This window comes from Psammomys obesus, unplaced genomic scaffold, assembly GCF_907164565.1.
Source record: "Psammomys obesus unplaced genomic scaffold, mPsaObe1.curated_primary_1811, whole genome shotgun sequence".
NCBI lineage: Eukaryota > Metazoa > Chordata > Mammalia > Rodentia > Muridae > Psammomys > Psammomys obesus.
The window spans coordinates 39099-63844 of record NW_026592510.1 but is presented as its reverse complement, the minus strand read 5'-3'; the positions used below and the strand labels follow the sequence as shown (position 1 = coordinate 63844).

General features: G+C 38.0%; 1 protein-coding gene across 1 annotated transcript in view; it reads left to right on the top strand.

Moving 5' to 3' along the window:
• Positions 1 to 4219: 4219 nt before the first annotated feature.
• Positions 4220 to 24746, top strand: part of Hells (helicase, lymphoid specific) — a 29146-nt gene continuing 8619 nt past the window's right edge. The window contains exons 1-15 of the mRNA XM_055613894.1: positions 4220 to 4337; positions 4593 to 4714; positions 6887 to 7009; positions 8138 to 8194; positions 10088 to 10124; positions 10210 to 10274; positions 11828 to 11866; positions 12737 to 12964; positions 14376 to 14558; positions 16102 to 16245; positions 19121 to 19317; positions 21341 to 21437; positions 22797 to 22958; positions 23897 to 24036; positions 24119 to 24257. Coding sequence (XP_055469869.1) covers positions 4307 to 4337; positions 4593 to 4714; positions 6887 to 7009; positions 8138 to 8194; positions 10088 to 10124; positions 10210 to 10274; positions 11828 to 11866; positions 12737 to 12964; positions 14376 to 14558; positions 16102 to 16245; positions 19121 to 19317; positions 21341 to 21437; positions 22797 to 22958; positions 23897 to 24036; positions 24119 to 24257 — 1764 coding nt within the window. The 5' untranslated portion in view covers positions 4220 to 4306. The remainder of the gene's footprint in view (positions 4338 to 4592; positions 4715 to 6886; positions 7010 to 8137; positions 8195 to 10087; positions 10125 to 10209; positions 10275 to 11827; positions 11867 to 12736; positions 12965 to 14375; positions 14559 to 16101; positions 16246 to 19120; positions 19318 to 21340; positions 21438 to 22796; positions 22959 to 23896; positions 24037 to 24118; positions 24258 to 24746) is intronic.

The window sequence follows — 24746 nt, the reverse complement described above, 5'->3', positions numbered from 1 at the left end:
CTTTGTAGACCAGGCTGGCCTTGAACTCACAGAGATCCGCATGCCTCTGCCTCCCAAGTGCAGGGATTGAAGGCATGCACCACCACCACTTGCCAAACCTTTTTTTTAACCTTTTATTTTTAAAGGTAAGAGATCCACTCTGTCACTCAGGCTGGCCCAAAACTCCTGATCCTCCTTGCCTCCACCTCTGGAGTGCTGGAATTACAGGCATATATCATTATACTTGTCTTTATGAGGGTCTCACATAGTCCAGGCTGGCCTCAAACTTCCTATGTAGATTGTTTCTAAGTAGACTATGAGGCTGACCTTGAATGCTTGTGCATGGCTATACTCGGCAGCTCTTCTGTAAGTTCTGGTCCTTGATAGAAGGATGTTAGGTTAGATGGAGATGGTGCAAATGGCTGTCAAAGGGACTAAAGACAGCCAAAAATTCTGGCTCTGGATCTGCATCTTTCCATTTCATAGTTTGCTTTTTTTTTTTCCTTCCATTTTTGTCTGTAAGTGGGCACTGTGCATGTGTTTACTCTGTTTGTGTGACTGGGTCTGTGTGTGTACGTGCACATGCACTTGTATATAAGGAGCTTTGCTCACTTTGCTCACTGAGGCCCAGCCTCAGTCAAACCTAGACGTAGGGATATGGCTGATCTTGTTAGCCAGATTGCCCTAGGGATCCTGTTTCCACCTTCTGAGGTTGGAATTGCACATGGGCCACTATCAGCATGTAACATTTCACATGGTTTTCTGGGGAGCTGTATTTTGGCCTGCATGCTTACAAGCAATTGGCAAGCAATTGAACCTATGATCCGTTTGCCCGTGTCCTGTTGTATACTGATAAATAGCTAATCAGTCATTTAGAATCTTCACACAGGAGGGGCTTTTTTTTTTTTTTTCTTGGAACCTCAGTTCACTTGTGCAATGAGATTGAGATAGGAACTGAGATATATCCAGTAAGTTTTGCAACACAGAGGAAGGTAACTCATTGTATTAGTAAACACTTCAGTGTGTATTGAATGTGGTAACAGTAGGAGACAGCAACTTTAAAATGCTAGTGTAGATACTTGTTTTTTTTTTTTTACACAAGGGGTCACTCTAGAGAAGGCAACTGTAGGAGATAGTTTAGCATCCTGGGATTTCTCTTGGTTTGGGATATAAACACACACCCCTCAGCTAACTATGCACAATTGGGTGTGCCTATAATTAAAAACAGATGCACTAGGATCAGTAAGCAAAAGCCTATATTATTTAAGCACGCTAATCAAAGTAGAGAAATCAGCCAAACTACACCCTTTTGCCACCAAACTCCTCCACAGAAGGAAGCCCTGTGAGTAACCCTCTCATTGTAGCCCACTGTCAATCTTGGCAATTATTTCTTTCTGCTCTATACCATTGCTTTGAGTAAAGTCTCCCTGCTAAATTGCAACATTTATTTCAGTCTCGGAATAAGCCACCAGAACTCTGGAAACATCCAGGCTAGATTCTGACCACCAGTGACAACTACTTAGCGTTTGCTGACCCAGAACTCTTTAAACAGGCTCACGTCAGTCCTCCTGCTTTTGGCTTCAAGAAGCCGGAGTTACAGGTGTGAGCCACTATGTAGCTTAGACCGATCTGAAAAACAGTGTGTGGCCCAGGCTAACCTCAAATGTATAGCAATTCTCTTGCTTCAGAATCCTTTGTGTGCCACTAAGCCTGGTTAAGTGTAGATAATTCCCTTTGTTGTTTTGTTTTTTAGAGATAGTCTCTCTGGCTGTCCTGGAACTTACTATGTAGACCAGGTTGGCCTTGAACTCACAGATCTGCTTGCCTCAGCTTTCCTGAGTGCTAGAAACTAAAGGTGTGCACCTCAATGACCAGCTAAGTGTAAATAATTCTAAAGTAAAATGTAAAGGGAAGAACTGATGTTGCCAAAAGTTAATTCCTCTTCCTTCTCCACGAGAGATTTAAGTATTTGAATAATAATGGAAAGAACTCAGTGAACATTTAGGAACCCTGGAGAAAGGAATGTTAATCTAAGATTCCTGGAGTAGGCTTCTGGGATGACTATCCTCAAGAGAAAAAGAGGGAGTGAAAAGGTAATTCAGATGCTAGATTTGCAAATTTTATTTTTGGGGAAGTGGGGGCATTCTGTCTTTGTTTAAAGGAGACCTTGTAGCAAAAAAGTGAACAATGGTTAGATTTGGTATTGAGATCCGATTGGGTGGATAGTGAAGTCATTCATATAAAAAGGATTTTCCAAGACATTTTGTGGGATTAGAGAAACATAACTTGTAAAAATCCCAATGTTATATCTGGTTTAATCCACCCCTTTCTGTGACATTCCTCCTTGCCAACTCTGTTCATCAGGAGCCTTCTTAAAAACACCACTACCACCACCACCAAAACCCCAAGAGTCTGTTGGTAGTCTTTATGCATGTATGTGGATCACTCTGGAGGCCATAAGAGGCATTAGTGCCTGGAGCTGGAGTTACAGGCAGCTGTGGGCTCTAGGCCTTGCTTACACTGGGAACCAAACTCAGGTGGTCTGCACGAGCCATCTCTCCAGTTCTCACATTAGCCTGAGCTACTTCTGCCTTCGTGTGAATAACTGTAGTTTCTGTGTAGGTTACTCTTACCCTGGGCTAATTGGCTTTTGACATTTCTGTGCCTGTCATTTCCCCCCATCCCCCAGGCATCCAATTACCCAGCTAAAAGAACCACCCATTCTCCCACTACCCTATTGTGTCCCCAGTTAAGGAATTTAAGTAGCCTATGTATATAGCTCTAGTTCATTGCTGTACAGTTTTTGTTGCCCTGCAAGCATTTACACCAAGGCCCTAGAAAGTGGATGGAGTATTCTTTTCTTAGCTGTTTTGAGTATTTGGTCTGCACAACAGCAGCAAAGATGGGTCAGGAAAAGAATGTAGCAATGTACTCATTAACAGTGCAGGATTAAGAGCAGATGCCTGTCCTAGAACCAGATGAATTTGCATTGTGCTCTATCTCTTGTTTGTGGACAAATCAATTTACTCTTTCTGAAGAATTAGGAAGTGGATCATCAAGGCATGGTAGCATATAATAGCCTTTTTGGGGCAGTTCCTGGCCAGCCAGGCTACACAGTGAGATACTGTCTCAAATAAATAAATACATAAAATCTGATATTTTAAACCAGAGGATCCTGAAGGTGGATATGGAGTATTGTAAGCTCATGTCTTTTTATCTTAGTTTTTCTTTTTACATTTTTATTTTGTGTACGCGTTTAGTGGAGTGGGGGGTGGGTTTACAGATGCCACTTGGTACTCACAGAGATTACAAGACAATTTGCAGGACCTTTCTCCTACCATGAGGACCATGTGGTAAAAGAAGAGGAGTTGAAACCTAAGCAAAAAACAAAGAGCCACGAGAAAAACCCTTCAGCACCCAGTTTTATTACAGCTCTACTTAGTTTCTGAATGTTTTAAAAGTTTCATGTGCCCCAGGGTGTCTTTAAGTAGCTAGTAAACAAATTCTAATCCTGCTGCCCGCACCTTCCCTGCGCGACATTGACAGGACTGCCATTCACCACGTCAGGTTAGGCAGCATTGAGACTAGTTCAGGGCTCTGTGCAACCAGGAAAGCATTACACCAACGCGGCTACACTTCCAGCCCTTGTTTCCGAGTCTCGTCTCTTTCAGTTATCACTCATTATCTTTATCTTATCCTAAATAATTTTTCCTGAGTTAGCCATAATCTTAATTTCTTATCTCTTCTTACTCACAAACCAAGCATCCGCAGTTATTTGGGAAAGAATTTTACGAAAAATGTGGACTAGAACTGTGCAGGGTCCAGCGAACTTAGGAGTTTTTGACATCCTGACATCGACCTTCATCATAGCTTTCTTACCGAAAGAACATGGATTGGGGGTGTTCAATGGGGTGTGTGAAAAGGTCCCGCACACCGCCAATCAATTCGAAACCATCATTAAATAAAAAGGGACAATCTGGCCCTCTACGATCCCAGGAGCATCACGAACACGGGAGAAGGTATAGGCTGGTGCCAGCAACACCCACTTTTCTGAGATTCAGGTCCAGGTAAAGGCTTGAAGCATCCCTAATGCTGAGAGGCAGACAGAAAGGACCAACTACTTCAAATCTCGTGAGCAGAGGTCCGTAGCGGGCGGGGGAACCGGAAGTCTCGCGAGACGATGGGGTTCTCCCGCGAAGAAGAAGCGCGGGTTTTTCTCGCGCCCGGGAGTGAGCGAGCCGGCTGAGGGTGTAGCGCTGTGAGGAATTAGCCCGCGGCTTTTGAGGGGTTCACCGCAGGCGAGCAGGTTCCCGGTCGGTGTCCAGCCATGCCTTCGGAGCGGCCCGCGTGCAGCAGCGGTGAGCCGGCGGCCTGGAGGCTTGTACCCCGTGTGGAGGGAGCCTGCCGCGGTCCGGGGCTGGAGGGGCAGGTGGCGTGAGGGGTCCCCGAAGTCGCCCTTGCACCCCTCTTCACGAACTGGGTCCGCGTAAACGGGACCACACGCTACTGCTTTTGCTTCGGTTGGATCTGGGAAGGGAGGAGGGTCGTGGCCTTCGGTAAGTTAGTTCTAACTTAGATCACACTCTAACCCCCTCCCCCAATGCCCCCCTTAGAGCTCGGAGCTCCAGAAATGACTGAGCAAACGGAGCCTGCTGTGATTACCCAAGCCATGCTGGAAGAGGAAGAACAGCTCGAGGCTGCAGGACTTGAAAAGGAGCGGAAGATGTTAGAGGAGGTAATGCTCCACAACCCGAGGCTCTCCACCCCTCATCCTTTCCCCGGGCGATCCTTCACCACTTGCTTGTCCTTCCCTTGAGCTTGAGAGCAGCCTGGTCACTTGTCTTTTTCGTGCTTGCAAAGATAAAATCTTAGCACGTTCTGTCGGAGGTGTGGTTTGGGGGCGGGTCGGGGGCCGGGGTGGAAACGTATCTTGAGTGAAGGTTTCAGGTGGCCCCTTTGGCCATTAAGATTTTACCCAAGGTCTTTGATGAATGCTTTCTATTGCCGTCTCTATTTGCATTTTAAATATGTACCTTCGCTGTATGCCTCATCGTCTACATTAATCTTTAATGCCCAGAATCAGAATGTACAACTAGACAGAGATGGTAGAAGTTGGTGTCAATCAAAGACTGACTAGTGTGGAATCTACTGGTAATTTCCTTTCTCTTTGTTTTGTTTTTGAGACAGTCTTAAGCTGTTATCCACACCCCATTCATTTTGTAAATCATGTATCCAGGGAGTCACAAATCACAATTGTTGGCACTATTCTGTGCTTTTTAAATTTTTCTGTTTTTTTTTTCTCCTCCTTTTTCTTTCTTTTTTTTTTTTTTTTTTGAGACAGGATTTCTAGTATAGCCTTGGCTGTCCTAGACTCGATTTGTAGATCAAGCTGGCCTTGAAATCACAGCGATCCACCTGTCTCTGCCTCCCTGAGTGCTGGGGTTACAGACCTGCGCCACAGCGTATTCTGTACTTCTTAACTGAACTCTTGCCCTCACCTGCCAAGACTTCTGGGACGTGCTTTCATCCTTGGGACCAGGTGTAAGTGCCTAAGAGTTCCTGAAACCATCTTTCAGTTAATCTTTAACTTTTCTGTTTTTGGTGCAAACTTGCACAGTGGACATTATTGTTTGGGAATACACCAGGTTCTGCTATATGGTTCCACAATGGCAGATATTTTTTTTTCACACAATTATTTTGTTTAGCGAGATTGCCATTTTATATATATACATTCACACCTCTACCAAAGCTTATGCAAAATTTTTCAAAGGAAAAAGCATAAGGAAATCGCTGTAACATACAGTGAAAATATCAAAGATGAAAATAAAAACATAAGGAAACTGCTGTAACACACAGTGAAAATATCAAAGATGAAAATAAAAAGGATGCTGGAGAATTGTGATCAGTGATGTCGATATGCTGGAAACTTGTCAAGCAGCAGTGGTTGTCATGTGGTTCACACCACAAAATCTTGGCAATCTCAATGTTGGAAGGTTTAAATTTCAGATGTTGAAATTCTGAAAGTCTTTCAAGCTGGAATTAGATCAGAGGCTACCAGAAAGGGACAGGAAACTGAATTTTGAAGATTAGCCACACTACAGCCATGAGAACTTCAGTTTCAGGGGACTGGAGAGATGGCTCAGTGGTTAAAGAACATTTGTTGCCCTTGTGGAGAACCTGAGTTTAGTTCCTGACAGTCATATGAAAGCTAATAAACATCTAACTGCAGTTCCAGAGGTTCTGATGTCTCCTAGGCATTCATGGGCACTGCCTATGAAAGAGGCAAGAGGTTTATTGTGTTCACTAACCTGATCCAGGTTTGAGGGGCTTAATTTGGTGATAACATTCTTGTAGGCTGAATCTCCAATGGCAGAGGGCATTATATGGCCTGGGTTTTGTTTTTTTTTTTGTTCCGAGTTTTTTGAGATGGGATTTCATGTAACCTGGATTGTCTTGGAACTTCCTATTTAACAGTGGCTATCACTGAACTCTTGATTCTCCTTCATCTACCTCTTGTACTGGGATTACATGCATAGGCCACTATGCTTGGGTAACAAGTTTTAAAGTTATAAAAAGATGTGGTAGGCCCTGACCAGTGAGGGTCTGTTTGTTTTATTTCAGTTAGCATAAAAAGTTACGGTCTTCAGTGGTATTTTCATACATTATGTCATTGTACTTTGATTCCTCACTTATCTTCCTCACCCACCTTTTAGTACTTTGATTTCTGTGGGTTTTGTTTTTCTGTTTTTATTCCAATTCTGTTTTCATTGCATTGTTTCATTCTGCTTTGAGACAAGATTTTGTGTTGTCAGGCTGGTGCCTAACTTGCTATGTAGAAGGATGGCTATGAATGATACTTGGGCCTTTTTAGTAAATTCAGTATCATGGAATATTTTTCTTTGTTTAGGCTCGAATGTCTTGGGATAGAGAGTCCACTGAAATTCGGTATCGCAGACTTCAGCATTTGCTTGAAAAAAGCAATATTTACTCAAAATTTCTGTTGACTAAAATGGAACAACAGCAGTTAGAGGTATGTATAATTAACTATAGATAACAGGTTAGAAACATTTTGGAAGCAGCTTTTTGGAGTATAAATTAGGTATAGTAAAATGTAGAGATTTCAAGTTTATGGTTTCTGATGAATTTTTTAAATTAATTTTATTTATTTTATCTGAATGATTTTTGTTTTGGAGGGGGAATCCCTGCATATCTGTGTGTGTATGTATCATGTGCATAGGGGGTACTTGAAAAGAATAGAAGGCGACATTGGATACCGTGATAATGGAGTTACAGATTTGTGTGTTGCAAAATGACTGTGAGTCCTGGAAGAGCAAGCAGCCAGTGCTGTTCATGGCAGAGCCATGTCTCCAGTTCCTGCTTGATGAGTTTTTACCAGTGAATATATAGACTTAAGTAATCACCAAAACCAAAATCCAAATAATATATATTTCCATTCCAAAACATTCTCTTGTACCATCAACCAACATTCTGATGACTCACTATTGATCAGTAGTGCTTTAGCAGAATATTATATAAATAGAACCACCTTGTTATAGATATTTGGTTACAATTTTGTTACTTACATAATTCCTAAAGCCCCTGGGATCTCAACAGTGTTAATGATTTTGTATTCTGATGGTTAACTAGTGGTTTGCCTTACAATTGAGGGTTGTGTCCTTACAAGCTGAAAGCAGGATTAGAGGTGTAGATGTGACTCAACTTCTAGGAAAATTGTTAGTTGATCACTTGTGATCGTTGCTTTGTTTATACCCATAATGAGGCCCCAAAGGGGAGCTTCTGAGTGTTCTGGAGAGAGCATTGAATCTCTAGGTTCCTTTTGCCATGCCATCTGGTCCTTACTTGTCTCTTTAGTGGGTGTTTATCAGTATCTTTTCTAATGGTCTGTACATTTTAAGTAAATGTTTCCCTGAGTTCTGTGAGCTACTCAAGTGAACTGAAACTTGGAGAGGAGGTTGTGTCTGTATTTAGTTCTATATGGCAAAGGAGGGCAAATCTGTTTATTTAATCCCATAAAGCTTAGAAGTAAAAGTTTTTTTTTTAATTATTAGATTTTTTTTTCCCATTTTTAATACATGGTGATGTACTTGTGATGCATATTTTGTCACATCTCTTAAAGAAAAAAAAATTTTTCTTACAGGAACAGAAGAAGAAAGAGAAGTTGGAGAAAAAAAAGCAGTCATTAAAAGTTATAGAGGTAATATGTATAACAAGCCAGAATTTTCTTTCCCCTGTAGTGCTGTAGGTTGAGCCTAGGGTCTTGAAGCACATGCTATATCACTGAAGGATTCAGACCCTTTGAGAAAATTTGTACTTTTTACTTACTTCATCATCTACTTAATTTCAAATTTATTCTTCCATTGTCTTTTAAAAATATTCGTCATTAATTTATGTGTATGTGTTTTGTTTTGCCTAGATGTGTGTAAGTATACCATGTGTATGAAATGTCCCAGGGAGCCAGAAGTTGGTGGGGTGTGTGTGTGTGTGTGTGTGTGTGTGTGTGTGTGTGTGTGTGTTTTCCAGCTTGTTCATCTGTTTGATGTTTGTTTGCTTTAATTTTCAACTCTAATTTTTTTTCTCAATGGGTATTATGTATTTTTTTAAATATGTACTTTTATGAATGTAATCGAGTGCCTGCCTACATGTATATATGTATATATGCCTGGAGAGGCCAGAAGAGGGCATTGGATTACTTGGAATTGTAGTTACAAATGTTTTGTAACCTGTGTGAAGGGAATTGAACCTGGAACCTCTGGGAGAGGAGCCAGTACTCCAAAACAATTAGCCATTGTTCCTGCCCCTTCACATCCTTTTAATTTTTTTTTTCTTTTTAAATATCCTTTAATTTTTATGTGTATTGTGTGCCTGAATGTTTATGGATAGTCACATGTGCACATGATGTGGAGTCCCAAGGTTAGTTGTTTGGAGGCTTCCTATGTTATTTTCCTATGTTCATTGAGGCAGGTCTCAGCCTATCGCTCACTAGTATGGCTAGTCTAGCTAGCCTGCTTTCTCCAGGGAACACTGGAATTAAATGGGGACACCATGATCATCCAGCATTTACATGCATTCTTTAGTTCAAACTCCAGTTTTGACACTTTCAGCTTGCTGGGCAAGGGCTTTAACTGTTGATCCATCTCCTTACCTTTTTGTTTGGTTGTTTGAAAGGGGGTTTCTTTTTGTAGCATTGGCTATCCTGTACTCTCTTGGTAGACCAGGCTGGCCTCACTCACAGAGATCCACCTGCCTCTGTCCCCCCCAGTTCTGGAATCATGGTTTGTGCACTACAGTGCTGGGCTTCTTGCTTTTTTTTTTACTTAATTATTGACAATGTTTCTATTATCCTATTTACCCACTTCCATTGATTGAATCCCTTCTTAGTAACATTTTCTTCTTTTATGTTCATGTTTATTTTTGTGACTCACAGAGTTTAGGTTTTTTTTGTGTGATGATGATGATGATGATGATGATGATGATGATGATTGATGGATAGGGGGTTATATGCTGGTTTCTAATTTATAGATTATTTGCCTGCCTTTGCCTCTTGAATGCTGGCAGTAAAGTATGTGGCACCACCACATCAGGAAGTGTTTTTATTATTTTTGTATATGTCTGTTTTCTGTGCAATCACCCACCTATGTTTGGGTGATCATGGTAGTCTTAGAAGAGGGCATTGGATCCCCTAAAGCAGTTGTGACACTGTAACTTCTGAGAACCAAACTCTGGTCCTCTGCAAGAACAGGAATTGCTATTAAACACTGAGTCATGGTGGTTCTTTTTCTGTTTGTTTGTTTGTATTTGTTTTTTTTTTTTTTTTTTTTTTTCCAAGACAGGGTTTCTGTGAGTGTAGCCCTAGCTGTTCTGGAACTCTCTGTGTAGTCCAGGCTGGCCTTGAACTCAGATCTGACTGTTTCTGCCTCCTGAGTGCCGGGATTAAAGGCATGTGCCATCACTACTTGGCTTACATCCTGGTTCTTAAATATCTCCTCTTCTGTTCTTGTGTACTAAGTGTGCATGGTGTACAGACATATATGTAGGAAAAACATAAAATTAATGAAAAATAGTAATATTCTAAATCTTTGTTTTGTAGCATAAAAATTCAGTTGATGGAAATGAAGAAAATCCAGGTAAATGGACTTTGTTCCAGCTTGAAGAATGTGTTTGCATTTCTGTTTTTAGGTGCTACTAAAGTTCAATGGTTTTGTTTTATAGTCATGAAAAAGAAAAGAGGAAGAGAAGATGAATCTTACAGTATTTCAGAAGTCATGTCAAAAGAGGTAATAATATAAGGAAATTACTTAATTTTACATGTTGACTAAAATCCCCTGTTGATTTTTCTTTAAAAATGTATTTACTTGCTGGGTTGTGATGGTGAGTGCCTTTAATCCTAGCACTTTGAAGGCAGAGGCAGACAGATCTCTTGAATTTGAGGCCAGCCTGTTCTATTGAGCGAGTTCCAGGGCAGCCAGGGCTACAAAGAGAAACCCTGTCTCAAAAAAAAAAAAAAATAAAATAAAATAAAACAAGAATGCATTTACTTAGATGGACTTGGTGACACCTGCCTTTAATTCCAGCATTTGGTAATCAGAGGCAGGTGGATCTCTAATTTTGAGGCCAGCCTGGTCTACATAGTTCCATGCCAAACAGGGCTATGTAGTGAGATCCTGTTTTAAGAAAAGAAAAGAAAAAGTTATTTTCTTTTTCTTAAATTTTTTAAGTTATTTTCTTATTTATATGGCTCTTTTGCCTGCATGTATGTATGTGCAGTTTCTTCAATCCAAAAGAGAGCCTTAGATCCCCAGGAAACAGAATTACAGAAAGATTATGAGTTACCATGTGAGTGATAGGAAGAATAACGAGTGCTGTTAACCGCCGAGCCTCTCTTCAGCCCTAATAATTTCTTTCTTTCTTTCTTTCTTTCTTTCTTTCTTTCTTTCTTTCTTTCTTTCTTTCATCTATCTATCTATCTATCTATCTATCTATCTATCTATCTATCTATCTATCTATCTATCTGTTAATTTGTTTGTTTGTTTTAAAGACAGTCTTGGTATATACCCCAGGCTGGCCTTCTAACTTGGGATTCTGCTGCCTCAGCCTTTGGAGTGCTGGGGTTAGAGGATTGTGTAGTTACATCAGCTTTCATCATACGTTTTTTAAGTATCAGGCAGATTTTAATAAAATTATAACTGAAATTTCTGGTAGAGAAAATAGAGCAGTCTTAGCTGCTGAATCATTTCTTCAGCCCTTTGTTTCTTAAATTTAATATAAATAAAATTTTTTTGAGTCAAGGTCTTACTGTTTAGCCTTGGCTAGCATGGGATTTGGTAAGTAATAGAGCTGGCCTTGAACTCAAGATACCAATCTGTTTCTGATTGTCCAGTTTTGAGGTTAAAGTCTTACACCACTCTCAGCTTATGCTATCCTATTTCTTTTCTCTGCGCTCTTGCCTCCTCACACACCCCACCCACTTTTTTTATTCCTGACAATGCTGGCTGCCAAATGTCTTCAGCTGTGCCTCTGTTCATTCACCACTGTTCATTATAAAGAGACACTTTTAATTAAGGATGAGAGTAATTTACCTAAACTGTGCTGCTGGAGCCATGAAAGTGGTAGTCTTCCTCTCCCCCCCCCCCCCTTGGTTTTTCAAGACTGTTTCTCTATAATAGAGCCTTGTCTGCCCTGGAACTCTCTTTGTAGACCAGGGTGATTCCAGCTCACAGAGATCCGCCTGTTTCTGCCTCCAAATGCTGAGATTAAAGGAATATACCACCATCACCTGGCGGAAGTGATAGTCTTATTCCTTATTAATTTTTATTTTTTAACCTTACAGGAAATTCTGTCAGTGGCTAAAAAACATAAGAACAATGAGGTAAGATTTATAAATTTTATTATTGTGTATGCCATCGCACATGATGTAGAGCTCAGAAGACAGGCTTGATGGCAGGCTTCTTTACTTACCTGCTGTGCCGTTTTGGCCCTTTCGGCATTTTTGTTTGTATATTTTAACAAGTGAGATCATCCATCATCAGGGTTGGTGGCAAATGTTGAGCCATGTTGCTCCTCCTCAACATTTTAATACAGCAGTTAATGGCATCTTGAATCTGGTATGATGAGTAGTATTCAGGTGAGCCTGGAGGATTATAAGTTTGAGGCCTATGTGGCATGCATAGTGAGTTGAGGCCAGCCTGAGATGCATAGGAGGTTATTACAAACAGAAGGGTTTTTTAACTGCTAAAATCCATCATTGATTACTAAGTTGTTATATACATATGTGCATTTGAGTACCTGAAGAGGCCATACAAAGGATCACTCAGAGCTAGAGTAGAGATTGGCAGGTAAATTCTGTTCTTCTGTAAGATCTCACTATGAGCTATCTCTCCAGCACAGGTTTTTTGTTTTTTTTTTTTTCTTAAAGATGACTTCACATATGGGAATGGAGATTTTTACTGTGCATACAGGTTTTATTCTCCAGACCTAGTAACTACAGTAGTATAGATTTTGTTATGTTTTCCTTTTTGAAAAAACTTTCATACATGATGCATGTCTGTGTGTCTCTGTACATGTGGAGGTCAGGACAACTTCGGAATCTGGTTTTCTTATTCTAACTAAGGTCTCCAGGCTTGCACAGCAAGTACTTTTACCCATTGAGATGTATGCCAGCAGCCTGTTGCATTTTCTGACAAATAGTAAACATTGTAGCATTTAATACCAACGTTTTAATTAATATTTCTCATTACAGGATGAAAGCTCTTCCACTACTAATCTTTGTGTAGAAGATCTTCAGAAAAATAAGGATTCAAATAGTATGATTAAAGATAGATTGTCTCAAACCGTTAGGCAGAATTCTAAATGCTTTTTTGACCCAGTTCGGAGATGTAATGGACAGCCTGTACCCTTTCAGCAACCAAAGCACTTCACAGGAGGCGTGATGAGGTGGTACCAAGTAGAAGGCATGGAATGGCTTAGGGTAATAATGAGTTGTCTTTTTTTTTTTTTTTTTCTATTACTGTTGTGTCTATGTGGGGGATAGAATGTGCCACAGAATATATTTATATCAGAAAGTGATTTTGAGAAGTCTGTTCTCTCCACCTTTGTGTAGTTTTTGACAGTTAAACTTAGGGCAGGCAACAGGCTTGCATAGCAGACATTTTATCTACTAAGTATCTTGTCATCCCAAATTATTATTATTATTAGTCTATGTGTATGTGTTAGCTCATGTGATGCCATGGTCTTGTGGTATGAGGGTATCAGAGTAACTTTGGAGTTGATTCTACCTAGAGATTGAACTCCGTATGGACTAGCTTGCACAATAGGGCTTTTGTCTGCTGACCTATCCCCTTGGCACCTTTTTTGTTTTGTTTTTAAGACAGGGTTGTGTATAACTGAAGCTGGTTTGGAAACGGTGAATTGGTCCTGTTGCATCCATTTCAAGTGCTGGCATTGCAGTCATTCACTGTTTAACCGGGCTCGAATTGTCATTGTGTACATGCAAGACAGACAGACAAACCGCCTGAGACAAGCTGTCTCAGGAGCTTCTGGAGATAGATTCTCCTGTCTTTGTAGGAGTGGAAGGATTATGAGTGCATGTGCAATAGTGTGTGCAGCTTTTATGTGTGTTTTGGGTTTCCAGACTCAGTTCTTAAGTAAGCACATTTCCCCCAAGCCATTTCCCTAGCCCTTGTGTTAATCTGTTTTTATTTTGTTTTTGGAGACACACAATCTCACTTTGTAGCTCTGGTTGACCCAGAATTGGCTACATAGTTAGGCCTGGGTAGCCTTGAATTCAGACATTCACCTTCCTCTGCTTCCTGAGTGCCCGGATCAAAGGTGTGTGTTGCCACACTTGGTCTGGAGTTTTTCATTTTTGATACTTAGTATGGATTCTTTTCTCTAATAAATTAGCATGATATACTACTACTCAAATTCCTCTATTTTAGTATAAAAGAAGTATTTGTATATATATATATATATATATATATTTTATTATAAATTTGTGTGTGTTGGTGGGCTAAATGTGCACCTTGTTTGTTGAGTAGTGGGTGCATAAGCCTTAAGAGTGCATTGGATCCTTGTGGTTGGAGTTGAAGGTGATTGTGAACTGCCCAGTGTAGATGCTGGGATCGTAACTAGAATCCTTTGGAAGAGAAACAAGTGCTCTTAACTGCTGAGTCATTCACCAGTCCCTTCTAAGTGTTTTAAAGTGGAAAATTTAAATTTTAAAATGAGTGTTGGGCCTTCAACACTTTATAGCCTACATAAAGGACTTTACATAACTTAGAATTTATTTTACTGTGTTGAACTAAGGTTTTGATTATACTTTTCAAACATTCAGGAAATGTTTGCATTAACATTTATATGTAATGTGTTCTTTTGTCCAGATGCTTTGGGAGAATGGAATAAATGGCATTTTAGCAGATGAAATGGGTTTGGGAAAGACTGTTCAGTGCATTGCTACAATTGCATTGATGATTCAGAGGGGAGTACCTGGACCTTTTCTTGTTTGTGGCCCTTTGTCTACACTTCCTAACTGGATGGCTGAATTCAAAAGATTCACTCCAGAAGTAAGATACATTATCTTTTTTTCTTTTTATTTCCATTTTATGTACATTGGTGCCCTGACAGCATGCATGGCTATGTGAGGGTGTCAGATCCCCTAGAACAGGAGTTAAAGACAGCTGTGAACTGCCATGTGGATGCTGGAAACCGAACCTGGTTCCTCAGGAAGAGCAGCCACCACTCAACTGCTGAGCCATCCCTCCAGCCCAGATATATTTTCTTACATTAATTTGCTGTTTTGTTGTATAAAAATAGATACCCTCAGTAATTTCTGTTTACATTGCATCTGATTTTACTTACTCAATTTGAGCAGTACTGTTCTTTTATTTATATATAGAATTGGAAATGGTAGTCTGATACATTCTGAAAATTTCCTTACGTTTATGGATTCATCTGAGACAATTATACATTAGAATTTTTTTGTCATGTTTATTTTTCTGCTTGTTTTGTTGAGATATTGTTTTACTCTGTATAGCCCAGCTGTCCTCAGATAGGCTTTGCCCACCCTAACCTTGGATTTTGTGCAGTCTTACTTCATTAGCCTCTTGACTACTCATTATGCCATGCTTGCTTTATATATCATTGTTTTGTTGTTTTGTTTGTTCTTCTGGTGTTGTTGGTTTGTTTTGTTGTCCTGGTTTTCCTGGAACTTACTCTGTATATCAGGCTGACCTCGAACTTACAGAGATTTGCTTGCCTCTGCCTCCCGAAGTGCTGAGCTCAAAGGCATGTGCCACCACACCCTACTTGTTTTTTTTTTTTTTTTTTTTTTTCTTTTTCAGAATGGTTTCTTTTTGTGGCCTTGGATGGTTCTGGAACTCACTCTGTAGAACAGGTTGTCCTTGAACTCAGAGATTCACCTACCTCTGCCTCCTGAGTGATGGGATTATAGGCATGTACCACCACCACCCGATTTTATTTTTAAAATCATTTTAAAATGTGCACCACGTGTATGTCTGGTGCCGGTACAGGGCATCAAATCTCTGGGAACTGGAGCTACAGACAGTTGTGAACCATAATGTGAGAATTAGGAATGGAGCTGTTTTTTCTCCAGCTTCCTCATGCTTATTCTTACATGGTTTTATTTATTTATTTATTTATTTTTTATTTTTTTTATTTTTTTTTCTTTTTCAAATACATGCTATTCCCCACCCGCAATAATGTTCCTATGGGTCAGCTTATCAAATAATGAATTCTGGATTGCAAAAGGTTTATTATTTTCACTTGTTTATAAGTTGTTGCTTTCAATTTCAACACACATAGTTACTGCATGTACATGCTATCTTAGTTACATCCTTGCCTTATGAGAAGAATATATTCTTGAAGTAGCTTACCCATCTGCTTCCTAAAATCTTTGTTTGGTTTTTGTAAGTTTAGGTTGATGTTTTGTTTGTTTGTTTTGTTTTCTCCATTTTATCTTAGTCAAATGATTTGTTAGTTGACCTATGTAGTCATAGGAAAATAGAGCTAAAATTATCTGTGAAAGTGACTTGTTCTGTCTTTTCCAGATCATTTGTGTTTATTATATCAATGATTTTAACCTTGTAGATTCCTACTATGTTGTATCACGGAAGCAGGCAGGAACGACGAAAATTGGTGAAGAATATCCACAAAAGACATGGGATGCTGCAGATTCATCCTGTGGTAGTAACGTCATTTGAGATAGCCATGAGAGACCAGAATGCTTTACAGGTACAGTCAGTAGCATTGAGTTCATGAGTCAGAATTTTAATTCATGATATTACCATCTGGTAACATTTGCTTTTTGTTGTATTTGAAGTACCAGATGCACTTTGCATTTCCTTTAGAAACTGGAGGCTTTTGTCTGTAGAAAGATTGTGACGAAGATTGTCTGTTAGTATAATTAAAGCCCCTGGCATTTTTTAAGCTGTGGCCATATTAAAGTATTTGAATTGGTCACAAATTAATCTGATCTGCAAATATGTTGTAGATAAATTTAAGACATGTATTTGGTGTTTACTTATTGGTTCAGTTTTATTCAAATATGAATAGAATACTTGCAGAAAAATTTGTGTTGTTTTTTAGGACTCGGTGATACTCTGTCCTTTCTCTTCATTATTCCAGTTGCTTACTTATTATTGTCCATGTTTTACAATGTAGTTAATTGCCTTTCTTCCTCATCTACTCCATCTAAATTGCATATAGTTCTTTACTGCTTTGCATTTCCTTCTCTGATCATGTAATGTTCATCCTAGGTTCACCATTAGCTTTCTCTTGCTTTTCTTTATCTTTTAAGATGGGCTCTCTCTCTCTCTAGCCCTGTTCTGAGTGTCACTGTTCAGACTTAGCTGGCCTTGAACTCCCAGAGATCTACCTGCTTCTGACTACAGTGTGCTGGGATTAAAGGCATGCACCACTACTCCCCAAACCTGTTAACTTTTTTTTACATGGAACAAGGAAATTAGCCTAGATCATAGCTTCAACATGACATCAAAACATATAGGTCTAAGTGGAGTAATAATGTCTAATATACTCACAAGCAGTGTTTATCAAATGTTCCATTTATGTGTGTGGTACCGTTTGTTGAATATGATTTGTCAATAGCTGTAGCTCCATTATTTAATAACAATTTGTACGTCATGGGAGTAATCTCAGTATTCAAAAGGTAGAGGAAGGATGATTAGTGTGATGTGGGGCTAGCCTAGATCATAGTTATATATACCCATTCTTCGATATACAACACATACATAAACGCTATCAAAGCCTTTTCTTTATAGCAAACATATTTATAGAAAAAATAATATATGGCTGGGCACATACCTTCACTCTGCTTTGTAGGTAGAGGTAGGGAGATCTATTGAGTTTGAGTCTGACCAACAAAGTTGGCCAGCACTGCATATTGAAACCTTCCTCAAGAAGTAATATATGGAATACTTGTAGTTCTTTTTTGCTAAATAAATATTGTTGAGCTAATGGGTATAATTTATGCATAAATCAGACTATCATTCTATTTTGTAACTTCTTCCTTATTTAAATATGTAACCTGAAGGCTTATCTTTTATTTCCTCTTTACTTTGCCTATATTGACAATGAAGCTTCCTTGTTAATTCCTTTTGATAGTTGTGAAAACATTTCTCTTTCCCACTGAGCTACTAATCATTGCCAGGGTTTTAGTTTTAGTGGGTGATAGGACCGAGGTTCTCACAGCAGAGAGGGATCAGTGCTTACTTACTCGTTACTTTTACTTTTTTACTGGTCTGATCTCATTTCCCTCAGTTTTCTCTTTCCTTTTCTTAGTCATGTATGTACAAAAGCTGTTTTATATTTTATGATGCACTTTTAAATGTAAGTTATATAATAGGAGATTATTAAGATTATTTGTCTTTTTATACTACCAGAAAAATTAGGCCCCTTTCTAGTTATTAACATTTAATAAATACTAATACTTTTTTATTCTGTTAGGAATTTACTATATAATTTTAAAATGTACCTTATTTAATATTTTTATCCAATTTGCTAATCTTAACTTTCTTTAAAAAATGTGTATGGTTGTTTTGTCTGAGCATGTATCTGTGCCTTGTGTACCTGGTGCCTGCTGATGTCAGAAGAGAGCACTGAATCCCCTGGTTTGGGGTGACAGAACCTCCATGTGAGTGCTAGGAATCCAACCAGAGCCTTTGGCAGAGGAACAAGTGTTCTCAACCATTTAAGCCTTCTCTCTGTTTTTTTTCCTCTTTCGATATATTTTTAGCTAATTGTGTCAAGGATATCTTGGCTTGACAGTTTCATGTTTCTGCTTCTAGATAGAAATTTTCTTATTTCTGTATTGTTACAAAATAATCTAGATGATTTTTTTTATTTTCTTGATCAACATAAAAGAAATAACAAGTATTGAGTAAAGAGAACAATTTTCAGGACTTTATGAACAAATATGGTGTTTTCTTTGAAAGTATTAATTGCTAAATTTGGCTTCTGAAGATAGAAAATGCCTAAAATGAGGAAAATTACCAAATTAAAAAGAATATCAGTCTAATAGTGAAAGTTCTAAAAATGTTTAAAAATTTTGCAGCAAACTGGTCTTGGTGTTTCACACCTTTAGTCCTAGCACTCAGGAGGCAAAGGCAGGTAGTACTCTGAGATCCAAGCTATCATGATACATAGTGATACCCTGTCTAAACAAAGAAACAAATAGTACTAAAACCAAATTTTATAATACATGTAACTAATGGGAGGTTCGTTCTTTTATCCATCATTATTACTGCTATTATTTTGATACCAGTTTTCAAGGACTTTATTGTCATGTGACAAAACATTAAAGGAAAAAGCTAAAGATGACTTTAACTTCAGAATGAGTGAAAATATTAACACATGATATCCAGGGGGATTTCCAATGACCTGTTATCCAGGAACACAATATAGTATGTTTATGAATTTAATTATCTTTATGACACCAAGAGAAAAGAATAATCCCAGTAGATAGTAAAGTGACATTTAATGGAATTTAATAGTTGTCCCTCATAAGAGAAGTTTTATGGTTAGAAGTATTTCTAGGGAAAAAAATTATGAGATTGATTTTTAAAATTTCTTTCCTCAATTCATTTTCTAGCATTGCTATTGGAAATACTTAATAGTAGATGAAGGACACAGGATTAAGAATATGAAGTGCCGGCTAATCAGGGAGTTAAAACGGTTCAATGCTGATAACAAACTTCTTTTGACTGGTACTCCCTTGCAAAACAATTTATCAGAACTTTGGTCATTGCTAAACTTTTTGTTGCCAGATGTATTTGATGACTTGAAAAGGTAGGTAAGGTAGTTACTTTTTTTTTTATCTCTTTAAAACCTCAAAAAATCTGTGTTCTTAGCTAAAATTGATTCCTTTCTTTTTAGTAGCTTAACTTAAATGACATGTTTGCAAATTCTTTGTGCTATATATTATGTGTTCTACTTTTGACAGTATAAGTGAAAGAAGATAAAGACTTAGAACATATTCAGATTGATTAAAGGAAAACAAAATAATCTCTTAGGGCTGAGAAGTTGGCTCAGCAAGTGTAAGACCAAAGCTGAAGGCTTGAATTCAGTCCTGAAAGCTTGCAGTTGTGGAAGAAGTCAGTGGCTTCTGCAGTTTGCTTTTTTACCTCCCTTCCTGTGTCATGGGACATGTGAGCACTCCTTCCCCAAATAAATACATGTACATTAAAAAATAAACCTTAAAATATTTTTACTAAAGAAAAACAGTCAAATGTAAAACATGAGCTTATAAATACTCATGAGGTTTAAAGATGTCTTAGCTTATAAAATACATTCATGTGGATAATTGCATTTCACAGAATAGGTCAGGGAGCTTACATGGTCTTTATTTCATAGAAGGAAACCTATGTAGAAGTTGTTAAAAAATAACTAGTTAGCACCAGAGAAAAGTTTGTTTTAACCAATTTCAACGTAATACTTTTATTATTGGTATTATTTGAATTTAAAATTATATTTTCAAAAAGCTTTCCGAAAATAATATCTTCAGGATAGAAAAAGATTACACTAGTAAATGTGAAATACAGCAAAAGATCGAGGATAAAGTAATTGATTTATGCTTATGTTGGCATTAGTGAGGAAAGAAAGCTAGTTGAATATAGGAAACTTACTGTTTTATTTTGAGAATGCATTCTAAGTCTAAACTTTAAAAGGATAAAATTATGAAGGCCTGTGAATTAGAGTTTTAAGGTACTAGTTAAAAATCTCATTTTAATCTGGGCATGGTGGCACACACCTGTAATCCCAGCACGCAGGGAGGCAGAGGCAGGTGGATCTCTGTGAGTTCGAGGCCAGCCTGGTCTACAAAGCGAGTCCAGGATAGCCAACGCTACATGTAGAATCCCTGTCTCAAAAAACCAAAGAAAAAAAGAAAATTTCAGTTTAAAACCACATGCCAAGCGATCTGTATTTGAGAATATATGGTCTATTATGAATATTTACATTTTACCCCTTTTAACTTGGGGAAGAACTAAGAATATATAGTGCATTCCTTTCCAGTTTAATGTTATAACTATATTGAACTCAAAAACATTGGGCTATATGCTTTTTCTCCCTGTGCTGAGGAAGGAGAATTGAGAGTTCAAACCCAGCCTAAGTCTGTAGCTTGCATACCAGACACTGTTCCTAAAACCCAAAGGTTGTCAGTATGGCATTGGGCTTTTATTCAGGAAGGTCCTGGGTTCTAGCCTTAGTATCACACCTACTCATGCACATACAGGTAATAGCTATTTGCTAGATTTATGCCTGTAGAGAGATAGTATTCAGTCTTAGTTTTCAAAAAGAACATCGTCACTTCTATGACTATTCATGGATGTTTCATAAAATATGCTTTGGACTAGAGATATACAGCAGTGAAAAAAAGCCCCTGCTTACTATATCATTTGTATTTGACTTCTATATGATTGTCTTTTTTAGAAAATGTTTCCTTTTCGATTTCAGAACAATTACTTTTTTGAATACGGACTTTAATTTTATTTAAAAATTGTTTCTTGAATACTTGTTGAAACAATGTTCCTGCTTTGTAATACACAAATTAATATGAAATTGCTGTGTGTAGTGGCACATGCCTGTAATATCAGCACTCGGGGGCTGGGAAGGTCAGGAAGACCAGGAGTTCATAGATTTGGCTGTACAGTGAATTTGAGTTAGCTTGGTCTAAATGAGACCATGCATATCAAAAATAAAAACAACCAACCAAACAAAAAAAACCCCTAAAGTATGAAATTTTAAACATGTGTTATGTTAGTATAATTTAATTCGTATGATAGGTTAACATGGAATTATTTTTCTTTTCCAGCTTTGAGTCTTGGTTTGACATCACTAGTCTTTCTGAAACTGCTGAAGATATCATAGCTAAAGAAAGAGAACAGAACGTTTTACATATGCTACACCAGGTGCTGAACCTCTTTATTCTGCTCACTTTGTACTTATGAAATAAATAAGGAATTCTAGAGACTTCACCTTGTAGTACAGACTTTACCATATGTATGTGTATGTCGTATGGCCACTTGCCACTGTGTAAGCCTATGCTTATCTGTACTTTGTAAAGTAAATAATTTTTTCACTAAAGAAGTTATTTTTACTGTGCTTTTAAAAAGATTAAAAGTTTTTCTCGGTGATTATTTATATATTAATAATAAATACATTATATGCATTTGTTGATTTTTTTTTTTTTTTTTTTTAAGACAGGGTCTCACTATATAGCCATGGCTGGCCTGACTACATAGACACTTAGACAGGGTGGCCTTGAACTCTGCCTCTGGAGTGCTGGGTTAGTGCTAGGCAGGCACATTGGATTTTAATTGCACTTTAGTATCCTGTTGCCCTCCTCTCTATAATTATGTGCTTTTTTTTTTTTTTTTATCAGTTTTTCCTGTATTATAAATAAATTTAAAATGTCTGCTTAAATCTTTTCCTGTTTTGTATTTCTTTAGAAGAGAATTCTGCATTAAAGAGATGTGCTTTTTTGTTTTAAGTTTCCGTTGACTCTTGGCTAAAAATTTAAACCACCCTTCATTTTTATTTTGCCTGTGTGTCACAGACAAGCACTCTACCACTGAACCATTTTCCCAGTGAATTACATAAGGCCTTGTAAACCTAGGCAGTTGCTCTCCAGAAAGAATTTATATCTTCAAAAATGACATTGGGGAAAAACAAAAAATGAAACTAGTTGATTCTACATACACAGTTTTTGAGGATTTGAAATTTAAATATCAGAGTTAAAAATAAGTTGATAAATGTGGGCTTAATCTAATTAGCATACTAAATAATTGAGATATTCAAGTCCTTATGGATCTGCTGTGCTTATATTATGAATTACTTGTTTCAACGTCCTTCTCAGGAGTTCATAAGGTGTGCTACAAGTAACTTAACTGGTTTCTATGTTGCAAATATTTTCTTTCTTAACATATTTGTGTTAAGTTTTCCTATTCCCTGAGACAAGGTTTCTCTGTAAACTAGGTTGGCTTCTAACTCAGATCTACTTGCCTCTTGCCACTGGATTATTAAAATTAAAGGCACGTGCACCCATGTAGCCATTTGTGTAAATTTGTAATGGTTTCTTTGGGTGCATATGTATTTTTAAGGTATTGAGTGCTTGTCTGATCTAGGGAAATTTCAAGGAGACACTTTAATTTTTTAAACTCAGTAGAAAGAAAGGTTAAAGTATGTGTAGGTTGAGAATTCATTCCTCAGGGGAAAAGAAAACAAGAAGAGTTAATGCTCATACTTATTTGTTCATGTTTACATTTTAGATTTTAACTCCTTTCCTACTGAGAAGACTGAAGACTGATGTTGCTCTTGAAGTTCCTCCTAAGCGAGAAGTGGTTGTTTACGCACCCCTTTGTAACAAACAAGAGATCTTCTATACCGCTATTGTGAACCGCACAATTGCAAACATGTTTGGATCTTATGAGGTAATTGTTTGAAATAACTGTCAATGAATGACACAAAATTTCCTGACTGATTTTTAGTCTTTTGTTTCTTTGCCTATTTTCAGGACTTGTTGGGTAATAAGGACCAAGTCAAGGGGTACTTTGTGTTACCTATGTCCTGAACTTTAAGTCATCATCTGTTATTTGTTTTGTGATCACTTCAGATATGTGTTTAAAACTTACCTATCTATTTGTGCAACAGCCTGGGTTCAATGATACTTCTGTACTGCAAAAACAAATTCACAGTGTTTATTTCATGAGGTAATGGGTTTCATAAGGCATTTTCATTCACGTATACATGTACTTTGACCAGATCCTGTATCCCACCTAGCCCTACCACCCTTAGAGGTCCATTTTTATAGCCACAGAATCTTTGAGAGTAATTGTTCTAAACGCTTACCAACTAGACTAACCCTCTCCAACTATGTTTCTTTTGTAGAAAGGTAGCAGAAACCAAGAGGTTCATCTACCATATTAAAAGAGTTGGGGGGCTGGAGAGATGGCTCAGAGGTTAAGAGCATTGGCTACTCTTCTAAAATGGGCCCAGGTTCAAATCCCAGCAGCCACATGGCAGTTTACAACTGTTCCGGTTCCAGGGGATCTGACATCCTCACACAGACATACATGGAGGCAGAACACCAATGGAAATAAAATAAAATTAAAAAAAAAAAAAAAAAGAGTTGGACTTTGATTGCTTTATTATCACATGCACATAAAAATATACTTCATCTCAGTTTTTTGTTTGTTTTTATTTTATTTTATTTTATTTTTTTTGAGGCAGGGTTTCTTTGGGTAGCCTTGGCTGACCTGAAACTTGCTTTGTAGATTAGGCTGACCTCAAACTCAGAGATTTACCTGCCTCTGCCTCAGACACACACCACCTCTGCCTAGCTTCAACAGTTTTTATGTCTTCTCTTTAGGAGGAAAGAGTTGAGCTAAGTTCTACTGGAAGACCAAAACGGCGAAGTAGAAAATCAATAAATTATAGTGAAATAGATGAGTTTCCTAGTGAATTAGAAAAACTGATGAGTCAAATACAGCCAGAGGTAAACAGAGAAAGGTAAGAGTTTAAAGGTATCTTTAGATATTTAAATGGTTTGTTATATTTGTCATACTTACATACATACTATTGTTTTTGGTAGGGCTGTTGTGGAAGTTAATATTCCTGTAGAATCTGAAGTAAATCTGAAGCTGCAGAATATAATGATGCTACTTCGTAAATGCTGCAATCATCCATATCTAATTGAATACCCTATAGACCCTGTCACACAAGAGTTTAAGGTAAAATAACAGCTAATTTAATGTTTTGTTTTCTGTGGCTTTTTTTATATTGAGGCAAAACAAACTAAATACTAAGCCGTTTCTGTCATTCATTCATTTTTTTGAGATAGGTTCTCTCTGTGTATCCTGGGACTCACTTTTTACTGGGCTGGCCTAAAATTCACAGATTTGCCAGTCTCTGCCCCTAAGTGCCAGGATTCAAGGCATATGCCGCTCCTCTTGGCCAATGTTTTTTTTTTTTAGTTATGTGGGTTTGCATGTGGGTTTGTGCATGTGTTAGTGCAGTGCCTGAGGCGGCCAGAAGAGGCCAGAACCTCTGGAACTGGAAATTCCAGGTGGTTATGAGCATCCTGACAGGTGTTAGGAACTGAACTGGGCTTCTATAAGAGTTGCAAGTACTAAGCTAGCTGTCTAGCTCCAAAATATTTTCTTACAGTTGTGTGTGTGTGTGTGTGTGTGTGTGTGTGTGTGTGTGTGTGTGTGTGTGTG